Source organism: Gorilla gorilla, chromosome 1, assembly GCF_029281585.2.
Source record: "Gorilla gorilla gorilla isolate KB3781 chromosome 1, NHGRI_mGorGor1-v2.1_pri, whole genome shotgun sequence".
Classification (NCBI taxonomy): domain Eukaryota; kingdom Metazoa; phylum Chordata; class Mammalia; order Primates; family Hominidae; genus Gorilla; species Gorilla gorilla.
In genome coordinates, this window is record NC_073224.2 from 132,384,458 (window position 1) to 132,399,875 (window position 15,418).

The 15,418-nt window shown below is 35.1% G+C and overlaps 1 protein-coding gene across 3 annotated transcripts in view; it reads left to right on the forward strand.

The window, feature by feature from the left end:
* VAV3 (vav guanine nucleotide exchange factor 3) overlaps positions 1-15,418 on the forward strand; it is a 388,694-nt gene that overhangs the window by 351,901 nt on the left and 21,375 nt on the right. For all 3 annotated transcript variants that reach the window (XM_019039089.3, XM_019039034.4, XM_055376632.1), the window contains 3 exons: positions 4,819-4,935; positions 5,498-5,585; positions 11,636-11,765. In XM_019039089.3, coding sequence (XP_018894634.2) covers positions 4,819-4,935; positions 5,498-5,585; positions 11,636-11,765 — 335 coding nt within the window. The remainder of the gene's footprint in view (positions 1-4,818; positions 4,936-5,497; positions 5,586-11,635; positions 11,766-15,418) is intronic.

Below are 15,418 nucleotides of genomic sequence, written 5' to 3' on the forward strand. Positions count from 1 at the left end.
CCCCAGAAAATAGAACCTTCAATTTTAGAAATACTAAACTATTTAGAGAAAATTACTTTGCTTGATGGCATGGTAGTTCTCAAGTCACTGAGAAGTTAAGTATCACCAACTATATTATCTACTCATTATTTCTACATTTAAAAGTAAGTTGTTTGCACAAGGTAAATTTTGTCTCTTGCATACAGAATGAAATAAAATAGAAAATTAAGATGATTGTCTTCAATAATCTATGTTTCGGGGTATCAAAAGATAGGAATGAGATTTGGGACTGCAAACTGGGGAACTATCCTAAAATCTATATGCAGAACAAGAGATAGATGTCAGGGTCCCTTCCTTTTCCCATGGTAGTCCGAACAAATTGCCTTTTCCTGCAGTGGCAGGAGACACTGGAGTTAGAAGGTATATTATGTGGAAAAGGTGAACCATATACGGCCTAGCTTTGGAAAGATCAAGCCTAGCAGAGACTGGGGAGATGCCATAGTGAAAACAGAGGGCTCTGTTTAATGAGTGATGATGCTCTCCAGTTCTCTTGTGTAGCTCAGTTTCAGCACTGTGACAGCTGGGTCCCATATACACATACTACCCTGTCTTGGTATTCAGACAGGAATTTGGAAGATTTTTGGCCAAAGAAACGAAATAGAGTTAAAAATCTAAAATCCAGACCTTTGGGTGTTTCCCAGCTCAGTCTTCAGGTTCTTGTCAAATGATCAGACTCAGCTGGGTGTGTTGGCTCATGCCTGTAATCCCTGCACTTTGGGAGGCCGAAGTGGGCGGATCATGAGGTCAGGAGTTCAAGACCAGCCTGGAACATAGTGAAACCCCATCTCTACTAAAAATACAAAAAATTAGCTGGGCGTGGTGGTGGGTGCCTGTAATCCTAGCTACTCGGGAGGCTGAGGCAGGAGAATCACTTGAACCCTGGAGGTGGAGGTTGCAGGCAGCCGAGATCACACCACTGCACACCAGCCTGGGTGACAGTGTGAGATTTCATCTTAAAAAAAAAAAAAAAAAAAAAAAAAAGATCAGACTCCTACCCAGTGGACCTATTTTGGTGCTCACACACACAGAGTTTCCAGTCAATTGTGGATGCATCCTTCTTAAGTAACAAACAACAAAGAGTAACCATACATTTGAGGAAACCCTTGAACTAAAAAAAAAAAAAAAAAAAAGAAACCATTGGAGTGAGCAGACAACTTAAAAAAACTTTTATTTACATCTTCAAAATTAAGAGAAAAGTTCATTGGAAGTAAGCTCAATGTTTTATTAAACAGTCAAAATAAAAAGGAGCTCTTATAAGTTAAATATTATAGAATACTTGGGAAATAAAGTTTAGCAAATCTTCCAAAAAGTCAGAGATAGATAATATGAGAGAAGCGATGTGGAAGCTAGACTATTGACCCAGGGGATACAGCATTCAAGTAGCAGGGATTCCAGAAAGAGAAAACCAAGGGCAGCAATTATCAAAGAAATGATACAGAAATTTCTCAGAACCGAAGGACATGTGGCTCCAAATTGAAGATACTTCTGAAAGGCAAGGACAATATAAAAAAACACATTATCATGAAATTTTGCAGTATATAGAGAATACAGAAAGAATTTGAAGTTTTCTAGGGAGAAAAAAATCAGGCAACATACAAAGAATTAGAAATGGTATTGAATGGAAATTAGAAGACAATGAATCAATGTATTAATATTTGAGAGGCAAAATAATTTCTCACCTAGAATTCTTTACCCAATAACCAAATTATGAATACTGCAATAATATTCATAGCCAAACTATGAATTACTAGGTAAAATAAAATATTTTCATAGATGTGGGACTTTAGAGTGTTACATCCTGTGTATGTTTAGAAAAAGCTGAAGGATGAGCTAGTAAATCAAGGAAGAGGGAGATATAGAAGCCAGGAAAGGGGAGCAAAGAAAAGTCTTAGGACTACAGTAATTCAACAGGCTTCGTAGAGCAAGCGGTATCAATTAGAAGAGCATGGAGGGCTCAGAAGAAAAGTCTCCAGAGAAAATTAACAGGTAGATTATGTGGTTGCCTTAATTCAATTAATGCAGCTATAGGTTGAGTATCCCTTATCCAAAATGCTTGGGACCGGAAGTGTTTTTAATTTCAGATTTTTTCAGATTTTGGAATATTTGTGTAAACATCATGAGATATATTCAGGATGGAACCCAAGTGTAAACACAAAATTTATTTATGTTTTATATATATCTTATACACAAAGCCTGAAGGTAATTTTATGTAATATTTTAAATTTTGTGCGTGAAACAAAGTTTCGACTGCATTTTGACTATAATCTGCATTTTCCACTTGTGGAAACATGCTGAGTCTCAGAAAGTTTCAGATTTTGGAGGTTTCTGAATTTCAGATTTTAAGATTAGAGATGCTCAACCTGTATAGTAGAATACCACAGAGATTGGTTAACTTATAAAGAAGATATATTTATTTGTCTAATGGTTCTAAAAGTTGGGCAGTCCAAAATTGAGGGGCTGCATCTGGTGAGGGCCTTCTCATTGCATAATAACATGGCAGGAGGTATCATAAAGCGAGAAAGCAGTGGGAGAAGACAGAGAGAGAGTAGTGGATGAACTCATTCTTTTTATCAGGAACCTACTCCAAAGATAGCTAACCACTCCTATGATAAGGTCATTAATCCACTCATGAGGGCAGAGCCCCCGTGACCTAATCACTTTTTAAGGATTCTACCTTTCAATACTCTTATAACAATACTTAAATTTCAACATGGGTTTTAAGGGGACATTCAAACCATAGCAGTGGTGTTGAAAAATGTATTTTTGGGAGATATATTTGGAAAGAATCTGTGATAGAGACAGAGAACTTGAACAAACAAAAACATAAGCAATTTTATTTTGGAGGGCAGATATTCTTTGAATGAACACCATGCCAGAACTAGGCCATATGACAGCTTGGCTTTGTAGAGGTTACAGAAAGACAAGAGTGAGGAACAGCACTATAAAGGAGTGAGCACAGGTGGCAGGAAGAAGATGGTTTTCCTTCCTTATGTTTAAAATTGATAAGAAATTGTCATATAATTGTTTAGAAATACACAAGTAGAAATAAAAAATAGGTACAGTGTTTGAAATGGGACTTGGAGTAGAATGCTGGTCTGATGGAATACTGCTGCTTTTTCATTATTATAATGTGAATGGACTTTTAAAACTATATTAATGCATAGCTTTGATAAAAATGCATACACTAAATACTAATTGTGATAAGTGCCACAAAAATAGGAATACTGTAATGAGAATAATGGAGTAGGTAGTACAAGATGCAGGACAACATTCTTTAGGTGGTATGGTCAGAGAAGACCCCTCTAAACCTTAACAATGAGAAGGAATATTGTGTTGATAGGGTATGAGTGTTTCCAGACGAGAGTGCAGTCTGTGAGAAGACCCTAAGCGCAAAAGGAGCTTGAGAAACTCCTGGATCTGAAAGAAGGCTGGAGACTAGTGATGAAGGCAGATGTAAGAGATAAGGTTGAAGAGAGGTAGGCATGAGTCAGATTATACTAGGTCCTAGTAGTTCATGAGTTGTTATAACTTTTCTTTTAACGGAAGGTACCATCTGCATAAAATGCCTTTAGTTCCTCTTTTATACTAGATGGAAACCTAACATGTCCTCCATCAACAAACTTTTGCTGAATGCCTGCCATGTGCGTTTTAAATGAATATTAAGTTTGCATTACAGGTGGATGTTTATACAAAGTTACATGGGTCTATATGTGCACCAGAGGATTTTCGGGTGCATTAATTATTGACTAGCTTTGAAAGAGAACCAATCTAAACAGAATTTTTCTTTTAAGTTCTATTGACTAAAATCTCTGATGTAACTTGCCAGGAGATTTTACACCTATGTATGATTTGAGGGGTCATTAAAGATTATTATAAGATTGAATTTTGGCCTTTTATTATTACAGTTATTATGGAGTTTCTGTATGTTTAAGGCCAGCAAAGTCTAAGGAGGTTGAATTCTGGTTTTGAAAAATATCAACCACACCGGTGGTATCAACTACTTGGGAGGCTGAGGCACAGGCCTCCCTTGAACCCAGGTGGCGGAGGTTGCAGGCAGCTGGGATGGTGCCATGCACTCCAGCCTGGGCAAGAGAGGGAAGCTCTGTCTAAAAAAAAAAAAAAAGTTACTAGCATGTTAAATAGACTGCATTGCTTTGGGCTTGCCTGTATTTAGCAAATAAAGAGAATGAGAAATGTTCTTTCTATGCAAAAAAAAAAAAGAAAAATATCTACCTTTTAAAAGTAAATTTTACTCATTATTACTAATTGCTTAAGAAAATTTATCAAAATTGTGGACTATATGAATTAATCTCATAACAAAAAACTATTTAAAATAACTTATTGCTAGAATTTTCTTTAAAAAGATACTTAAAGGAGATTTCATTTCATAGTATATATAGAAAAGCTAAAATAAATGTGTCTGTGTATCTTATACAGGGCAGTCTCTCCCTACAAGTCTTTTTCCTTCCTGTCCCTAAGCTCCCCACAACTGTCTTTTTACCCAATACCCACTGACTCCTCTGTGTCCCATTTATTTACTGGGTGCTTAGTGGGTATTAGGCACTGTTCATTTTGCTGTTGTTAGTTTTGTAGAGCATTTGTGTTTGGACGTATTAAAGGACCTTTTTCTGATTTATTTTTCTTAAACAATGTAATTAGTATAGAATTACCAACAGCTCAGATCTGCCACTAAATTAAATATTGAGAGATAACTTACTTTTAGCCTCTGTTCTCTTCCAGGTATATTATCCAAATTTTCTGTGTCATTGTTTTTTACAGGTATGCTGGAGCAATGGAAAGATTGCAAGCAGAGACTGAACTTATTAACAGGGTAAATAGTACTTACCTTGTGAGGCACAGGACCAAAGAGTCAGGAGAATATGCAATTAGCATTAAGTAAGTAGGACAAGTACTTTTACAGAAATAGATTTCCTGTTTTCATAATTGCATGGACCATCTGACATGTATAACACTGAAGTTGAAAACCAAAGTTCTAATTGAAGAAGAAATAATGCATCTATCCAGACAGTTCATTAATACTTGAAAATATATCTTTGAAAAACAGTAAAAAGTGTTATAGGTTGCTAATTGGCATATTAGATTTCTTTCATAATATTGTGTTTTGGTGGTTTGATGTGTGTATATTTCTAGTAAATACCAACAGTATAAATTTCTAGATTTTTGTCTTATTTTTCTATATTCTCAAACTGAAGTTAATAAATTGTGCATAATGAATAGTCAAATCTAACCTCCCTTCTCACTTCAAATATTGGTTGTATCCTCAACCAGTCCAGTAAATATATTTTGTTAATTAGCTGTCACCAGTGTATTGGCATAGGTATATATTTTTGTCTGCAGAATTAATTCCTATAATGTTATTGGGGCATGCCCTCTGGTAATTATTGATTTCTACTGATTAAAAACACATTTATATTCATAAGTTATTCATTGCCCACAGGTACAATAATGAAGCAAAGCACATCAAGATTTTAACAAGAGATGGCTTTTTTCACATTGCAGAAAATAGAAAATTTAAAAGTTTAATGGTAAGCATTGATTATTTCTTTTCAATCTGGGATCCTTATTTTTCTTTTGTTAGAAAGGTCATTTTAATTCTATAGTTTCTTGGAAATTTTGCTCACTGAAAAGTTATTTAAAGATAATCATATTCTAATTTCGCAACAAAATCCTGAAAATTCTAATTTATAAATCTCTAAGTTTTATATTGCTCGAATCATAATCTTCATTGTAAATTGTTTGCAGGTTTAGATAGAGTTTTGGTTTGTGTTTAAATGATACAGCAGATTTTAAATATACCTTTCTTTCCTCTTTTTTTCTTCCTTTGCCTCTATGTCCTGATTCAGGCAGAGGACAGTATTTTAAATTATAACACAAAAAGTTGTAATTAGTAAAATATGTCTAACATTTAGGTTCATTTTTTATAAAATGCAATATAAAGTCAAATTGAAAAGATTTTTGTATTTTTTGCTATTTTAAGTGATCTCTACCATGGTTCTCATTCATTACCTTAGATAATTACGCATTAACAAGGTAACATTTTTGCCACTTAACAGTTGATATTTCATAGGAATTGTATATTTAAATGGAAATAGTATATTGTCAAATCACATCAAATGAATAAGGATTATTCCCACAGTTTAAAAAAAAATAGAACTTATTCATACTTTTGTTAGCATATAAGAATATTTTGTGTATGTCATTTAAACAATGTGTATATGTCATCATGTATGTGTTGCTAACAGTAAACTCTAAATTCACATTTCCTTAAGTGGTCTCAAGTATATTTCTCAAGTTTGGTAGTTTCCTGAGATAATGAAGAGTTTGGATATAGGACATAAGATGCATTTGTACTGCTAAGTACCTTGAGTAACATTGGGAAGGACCACTCATTGATTGAACCATCAATCAAATGATACATACTGCATCCTTCCAGAAAACATCTCAAAGCACTTTGCAGATGTTAACATTAAAGTTAAACTGAGTGTAAGGGAGCCTTACAAAATAGGCCAGCTTGAATGCCTTATCCAAAAATGTAGAACTGCTTCAAGGCAGGTGGCAGTGTTTTAAAGAAATTGAAGCATCTTGAATTGAAAGAAAAATAAGAAAATCTCTATGGATGTAAAGATCATTCCCAGTTCAAAAGCTAAGGATGGGCAGCAAGGTCGTGTCCTGGAAAATGTAAACTCTGTCAAATTTGTAACCAAGATCCAGGCATCCTCCCTGCTGGAAGTAACTTACATTCTGTTGAAACAAGCAGGCTGAGCACAGAGAGAATTGGACCAGAGGAGGTTCTTCATAAAATGAAAACTTGGAGGGAGGTGGCAAGTGGATGCACAAATAATGAATGACAGACACAGCTGAGACATGATAAAAGCACGCACAGGGGCTCTCCACATCTCTGCAAGACGTACCAGCTTGAGCTTTCACCTGCAGAACTTCCTTGGATGGTAATGAGGCTGCTCCACAGTGTTATAGTTACTATGGGACTTAAAAAACTGCTGCAGGGCCAAAGATAACTGCCAGCCTTGCAGACTTTGAAAGTAGCAAAAGTAACTCCCATCAGAGGAGACAAGCAAAGAAGATGAAAGGAATAGTCACTGAAAAGGGCCAATCAATTTAGCTTTGTGTCACCTGGGTTCAGCTCAAGGCAGTTCTTCAGAAGCCAAGGTTAGATGTGAAAAGCCAGTAATACCACAGTGACCTGGATTAGTAGACATAGATACATGAGTTCCTATCTGCATGTAAAAGCTGTGATTATAGTGAAAGCAATAGAGACCCAGCATTAAAAAAAAAAAATTGTGCCAGAGAGCCTTATAAGTTTCTACAATGATATTCTCTGGAAAAATAACTAAAAGTACTTGTCACAGGACTAAAGTAAGCTTTTCTTATATGTTATGTATAAAATCTCAGCAATGCCACTATTAGAGACACGTGCATATGTGTTTTTTTCTCCATATCTGGGCATCTTTTGTAAGGAAGCACGTATCACAGCGTGTTAAAGGGAAGGGACTAAGAATTTTAGCAAAGCAAAATGAAACTAACAAACATTAGCCAAGGATGTAATTATGAAAAGAAAAACAAGGAGCTGGAAAAAAAACTCAATATCAGAAAAGTGCTTTTATCAAGTTTAGTAAATAACTATGAAAATTGCTGAAGAGGCAGCTGAACTAATCTGAAGCTACCCCTCCATTTTGTTTCTGTTCATTTGTTGAGCAAATTCATATTGAGTCCTTACTATGTGAAATCACTTTCTGGAGAACTCAAAAGGACTTAACCATTCTAAAAAAAAGCTTAAGAATCAGTAAATACGTCTACACCAAGAACCTCACCATAGAGCAGTCCTTGGAACCTAGGCTGGGAAATGCCACATGGCTACTTGGTCAGAAGGAATGGCTCATGTTTTAGCAACCTGAACTTCTGGAAGGAGGTAGAAGATGATTAATTGGTGTGAAGGTTTCTCAAAATCAAGATCATACAAACTTCAAGGAGTTACCTTTTATCATGTTGGAGTCAAATAACACACTTGTCTATTATAAGTAAGGAGTGATCTGTGGATTTGAGTTGTTTCTTAGGAATAGTTCAGTATCCTCTTATTATTGGTATTAGTTTACTCTTCTATCTGTGAAACACAATAGGGCCTGGAATTAAATTTAGATCTGGAAAGTGTGTAAAACATAAGCAAACTCCAGAGCTTCTTTTAAATTAACTGGTTTCTCAATGAGAAGATTGGCCTTAGGTGGTTATGACCTAACCTTTTTCCCTTGAGTTTCAATAGCTTGGTTAATCAGAATCTTTGTTTTTCTTAGTCATTAAATTCAAATCCTAAATGAATTTCTGTATCCAGATTACAAGGCATTAATTTTGTTCTAATTTTCATGTATGCCAGACAGTCCATGTCCAAATGCTGTTTATAAACCATCTCCATTGCCTGTTTCCTTGGTAATTGGAATGACTGGCTCTCACTCATTATTTTTAAGAGACTTGAATTGTTGACACTGCTGTGTCAGTGTGAGATAAGGAAAGCTTAGCGATTTCTTTTGTTTAGAGTCTTCTTATTTACTTGTTGTACCTGAAGGTCAATGACTGTTAAAGCAGGGGTGGATTAGACTAAAATACAGAAAGCATAAAGGCAAATTGGAAAAGATCCATGGTGACACTATTTAGTTCTACCCAGTTAGAAACATGTAGGAAGATTTACCCTCATAAGACTGTAAAAATGGAACTAAAATATCTTCCATGCTTAGTGAAATGATAAAGAGTGTTTTGCAGCTTACTAAGTAAGCCGCATGACCCTAGGCCTTGGAAAACGCATTTTTTCTTCCGTAAAATTTGGGGGTGGGCAAGTATTAAATAATCACCAAATCATTTTTCAGTATGATAATTCTATGGTTTCTAGCCAAATTCACATAAATTGTAATTCATAGCAAAAATCATAAAATTCATATTACCTATAACAAAATTATGTTGAAGTCCAAAGCTATGGCTTATAATTCCTTTCAAGTTTGTTTTCACATTTGCTAAAGAAAATAACACATTTTATTCAATTTAAGTAATAAGACTAGGAGAAAACTTCGGTATCATTTGTATCAGTGACATTATGTATGTGTGTGTGTGTGTGTGTGTGTGTGTGTGTGTGTGTGTGTGTGTGTGTATATATTTCTTCCAGAGACCTCACAAAATTTTGCTTTATATTTTTAAAAAAATGAATAGCAATATTGGTCACTAAGTAGAATTTAATTCTATACCTTGTCTGTGCGAAACGTTAAAATTCACCAAAATACAAATGCATATTCTGATCATTGAAACCATTTTGGAGATACAAACTTCTACATGGTCTTGTTTCTTTTTCTCTTTGTTTTTAAAGGTCGGTCTGATTACAAATTTCTTGCTTCAACAAGGACCCACATTATCTGGGCCCAAGGAAGAAAGGAAGAAATACATATTTTTCAAGTTATAGATAAAATATTTGGAAGACCCTAACATTTTAAGTCTAAGAAAACAAAGTTCCTAGTACATCATGAACACAAAGCAAAAACTACTTCACTTTTGCCTCCCTGTTTTTTGTGTGTGTGTTTTTTGGTGTTTTGTTTTGTTTTGTTTTGTTTTGTTTTGAGACAGAGTTTCGTTCTTGTTGCCCAGGCTGGAGTACAGTGGCAAAGTCTCGGCTCACTGCAACCTCCACCTCCCAGGTTCAAGTGATTCTCCTGCCTCAGCCTCCCAAGTAGCTGGGATCACAGGCACCTGCCACCACACCTGGCTAACTTTTTTGTATTTTTGGTAGAGACAGGGTTTCACCATGTTGGCCAGGTTGGTCTCGAACTCCTGGCCTCAGGTGATCCGCCTGGCTCTTGTTTTTGTATTTACATTTGCTAGGCACTATTTGCTAATAGTATGATACAGTTAAGAGCACAAACTTTGGATAAAGGCGCTAGCTATGTGACTTTGCCTAAGTTCACTCACCTCATTGATATTTGAGCTTCAATGGGAATAAGGCCCATTTCATAATGTTCTTGAGTGAAAGTTATAAGGAGCCATGTAAAGGGCCTGGCACATGGGATAATGGGGTAGCTGTTACGGTTTTTCACATGTATTAGGTACTTTATATATTCTTTGTTATCATCTGTGAAATGGTTTATTAGCCCCATTTTATAGGTGAGATTGAAAAATTGCCATTTCCCTTATCCAATGCTTTAGCCAAACTATGCTGCTTTTAGCTTATGAAAGGTGGTCTTTGTTTATCACCTTTATGTCTGTTTCCAGCCTGCCTGCTCTACCTAAAATGATCTTTCCCTGGTTCCTGGCTATTGTGATTTTACTATTTCTTCAGTTTAAGCCAAGCTACTTGTATTACAAAACTTTCCGTCACCCTTCCCATTGGATACACAAAACAAAGTTCTCTCTCCTGCCTTTGAACTTTCCCTTCCAGGATGAGAATTCCTCAATGGCAGGAGGCTTATCTTTATAATCTCTGTGACCCCTGAAGCTCCTGGTACAGTGCATTCCACAACATACTCAAGTTTTGTCATAAATAATAAATCATTGATGATTCTCTTTTTCTTCTTTCAACTGATTTTTGGACTCATTGATTTGTCTGGGGAACTTTGAACATAACCACTAAACAGAGATATTAAGTTGATGGCAGTGGGATTTTTAGAAGAAACAAGTGGGTTTTTTTTGTTTTTTGTTTTTATTTTTTATTTTTAAAAAGGCGCTCCAATAGAAACATTGAATAATTAAGTTAAAAGTGATTTTTTGTTTATTTTCATTTCAGATATTTATAAGAAATTTTATATCTACAGGACTCATTTGATGATAAGATACATTTTTATTGTGAATTATTATTCAGTTTCAGTTTACAGTAGAGAGATTCAGATTTCTGCAGAATCTATGAAACCAACCTGTGAAATTTTCTGAAACCATAGTCTGAAGGATGGCATGTGGTTATTACATTAGGTTTAGATGTATTTAAGACAAATTATTTATAAGAGAAAATTGGAAAGAATTACATTGACCTGTGAGTAGCAGATATGCAGAGCTATGACAGGTACTATACTTCATCAGAAACTAAAAACAATGTCAAGTACCATTTGTGCTTTATCAACTTTTGTTTACCACGAAAAAGCGTTAAGTTTGTTTTTCTGCCATTTTGAAAGAAAATAAGTGCAGGAAAGTAGAAATTGCTGTATATTCAGCAAGCAGCTGTTCCTTTTATTTTGGTTTAGAAAGGCAAGTATTTCATAAATAAGAACAATAATTACTACTCTGAAACTGAGGTTTAGTATTGTTTCTTTTCATTTGCTACATCTGACTGAAGACAGGATGTTCTCCATCTGTGAATAACAATAGGGGGTAACTCATATTATTAATGGCCTGAGTAACAAGGACAGCTATTAGGTAGGTGTCATGTACATCCAGACAGCAGGGAGAGATTATCATTTGCTTAATCTTCCATATACCTATGGAAAATTTAGCATTAAATTGGTCATCCTTGTATTGTATTTATGTGCTCAGGAGTTCATGTGTTTGAGAACAAAAGTATCCTTATCAAAAATATGTTGAATTCTTTTTTCCAAAGGAACTTGTGGAGTACTACAAGCATCATTCTCTCAAGGAAGGGTTCAGAACCTTAGATACAACTCTGCAGTTTCCATACAAGGAGCCAGAACATTCAGCTGGACAGAGGGGTAATAGAGCAGGCAACAGCTGTAAGTATTGTAATTGAGAATACAATTTGCTGTCACTTAAAAATTAGAGGCACAATAACATTAAACATCTTCCTTCCAAATTTTAAAATATAACCAATGGATGTGCTAATGCATGAGCAAGGACTTCTTTTCTGGAGTTAGCAGAGTCAGATGGACCAACAGCCTTGTGAACATGTCTAATTATAGATCTTTATGGCAAATTAAAATTTATGTTTATGTCCAAAAATCCAGCAGAAACGTAAAAGATATGCTAATATTTACATTTTATACTTTTCATTGACTTTTATATTAACTAAACTCTTTTTAACTTACATGTAATGTGTGAGGTCATAATTCTGTTTGAGTAATAGTATTTAAGCAGGGCTGGTACACAGCTCTCCAGTTAGCCTAGTATCTCAAATCTGCTTATGGTCTATTTCAATGACTACTTTAAGAATTTTGACATTACTAATGTGTTTTTTTGGATGCTAGTATTTCTAAAACCATACATTAGCCACTTTCTTTCAGAATGAGCCGTGTGCCACGACTAATCACAAAAGATTAGCATGCAAACAAAAGCATGTTATGGTTGGACTGTGAGTCTAAGTCGAAAACCTTTTCTCTCATCGTTTAATGTTACATAATCTTCCTGGAGATAGATAGAGCATGTAACAAAAAAATTGAAAAATGTCATCAAGAAGGTGTGATTTTATTTTCTTAATCTGATATCATTTTATTTTTTTTAAATAAGTGTTTTGGGGAAGAAGTGAATACAATTTCATTACTCTTAGAATCTTTAGCCTAAGCAAAACTGGGATATCTAGAGGTATTTGAAAACAGAATTTGCGTCACTTTAATATAACTTTATATTTTTCCCTAAAAGCAGAAACTGAAAGGGGAACAGGTAATGCTCTGGGTTTCAACAACATCAGTGAAGTTTTATACATTTCAATTCAAGTAAACAAACAATCTGTCACATCAACTGACATATTTTTTATTTAAGTAACTTAATATATGTTGTCCTCACAGTGATCAATGATGTATGCCTAAGCTCGTGCAATGAAAGTAGAGCGAACTTTATGTTAAAACTTTAAACACCTATTAGATTTTATCGTGTTATTTTTTAGCCCAAGATTACCTGATTATTTTAGATTCTCAAATAGGCATAATTTTTGCTCATTCAAAAATGGAAGTTTTCTCCAAAAAAACAATTTTCCTACCAGTATCTTAAAACTCTGTTGAAGCTATGACATTTCCCCCAGCATGAAACATGTAATTTTCAAAGCTCTGTTTCTTTGCCTTCCCAGCAGCAAGAGATAATAAAAGTTGCCAGGGAGCTCGGTTAGATGAAAAATCCTGTTTGAGTTGTTCACTTAGCTCTAGAGAGCCTAGGAGGGAGAAGTGGGCAGACAGGGAGAACAGATGTCCCATATTAGGTAGGAAGGTCACTAACCCTCATATTTCACTCTGTGGTTCACTCCCAGCCAATTCCTTGGTGTTTAGTACGTGGAGGTACTCAGAGAATGTAGCCCGGCAATGAATGAAGTTGTCTAACTTAAAATTATGTCTCATGTTTAATGAAGTATTTAATGCTCAACTTGTTTGACAACTAAGAAGGGAATTACAGGACTTTTTCTTAAAAAAAAGCATAGCCAGTAGAATGTCTTTGAATATCCATGCTAGCCCCAGATAAATTTTTCAACAAATAAACTCTTGAGTTCAAACTTCCCTACCCAGTCTTTTTAAGAGATTCTGACAACTTGAATCAAGCCACTAAAACTTTTTTTTTGTAATTGTGAAGGGAAAGCAAACAATTCATTGAAAATTTTATATTTGTTATAGTTTGGTTTTGTTCATCAATTATTCATTCATTCGTTAAACAGATATATATTAAACACCTAACACATACAAGGCACTGTTCTGGTTCTGGGATATAGCAATTAAGAAGACAAAATTCCTACCTTTATGGAGTTTACATTTTAATGGGGAAACTCAGGCAAGTCTGGCTTGGAGGAGTTTCATATTTTTATATAGAGTGGTCAGGTAAGATCTCCCTCGTAAAGCAACTCAAAAGGAGAGAAGGGGTGTAGGTTGGTAATGATTGCACAGTGGTTAACACTCCAAGATTAGTCATTCGTTACTGCAAAGAAGGATTACAATCTTAGATCAAATTTGTGATACCATTCCAGTGTTTTATTTACTTTATACTAACTTTGTATAAAGTTAGAGGAAGACTAAGATGGTTCTGAGGACTAAATGAGGTGTTCTATATAAAGCACTTAGCATAGTGCTCTTACATGGTAAACAGTAAAAGTTACTGCTGACTCTACAACTTCTACTTCCTCTACTACTGCTGCTACTTCTAACTCTTATTCTAACACAGCACTTTCCTATATTTCTAAGGCTTGAATACATTTACTAATTATGACTCATAGCAATGTACATCTTTGCCTTTATGATTTTTTAAATATAACTTGCTTATTTTTATACCAAGTCTTGATAAAAGCTCACCCTTAAAGAAAGACTGCTTCTATTTTTATGCATTTTATACATCCCAGGAAGTGGTAAGGAGGAAATGCTGCATGTTTGTATAGAAAGATTGTGCAAGATGTCTTCATATTGCTTACCTTTGGTTCATAGCTTTAGGTATGCTGCTATCATCTAAAAATAACATTTGCCAAGCATTATTACCTTGGGATACTGGGTTGGACAGAAATGGCATCTCCATTACTTCTAAAAGTCCTTGGAGGATACAGAGCAGGCAAGGTAAAGCTTGGAACCATTCTGTGTTCTGAGTAGAGGTTGAGAATAGAACTTCAACTCCTGAAACCTGCTGTTTATTATTGTTATTATTTTTAAATAATCTAGTCACCTTGGAAAAGAAAGCCCCAGGGCACTGTAGTGGCCACTTACTTTTGGGCTACTCTAGGTTAGAATGTTCTTAGAATGTTTACCAATTATTTTTTCAAGTATGTACAATGTGATAAGATTATGACAGGACTATCTTATGCAAATTCAAAGTAACATTTAAAAAGATATTGATTAGAATTAAGCAAGTGTCCAAAGTATTGGGCAAGGAGCATAACATTTTAAAGTCAGGAGCCCATTGTAGGCTGTCTCTCAGCCTCTCTCCCAGAGTGATGGGATTTTATCTTTGTCTTTGGAATGACTTAAGAGCATTTCTAAGTGAGAAGAAAAGAGAGAAAGAAAAACAACAAAGAGAGAACTCAGGCATAGCAGGGAGCTCTTGGGCTTCCTCTAGAAACTTCGGTGACTCCATGAAAGATGTTCTATGGATCTTTGTAAAAATCCCATTATTTTCCAAAATGGTCATCTCAAACCTGCCTTAGATTGCTTTAGGTTTACCTATAGGGCTTGTATATTTGAAGGGCATTAAATTGACTTTTGCCTTTCTTGCTCTACAATGAACACTTAATTATTTTGAGGTCTGCCAGAGTAGCTGTCTGACCTTAGGCGAGTCACTTAGCCTGTCTGGGCCTTAGCTTTCTCATCTGATGAATGAGGAATGAAATTAGAGATTTTATAATGTTCTTTTAAAAATAGCATCTTAGGTTTTTTCCTTTGTTTGCATGAGAGAAGCAGGTAAGGTAATGTTAACAGATTGGTGCATTAGGAAAAGTTGTATGTTTAGCTATTTTGTGACCCATAAGCAG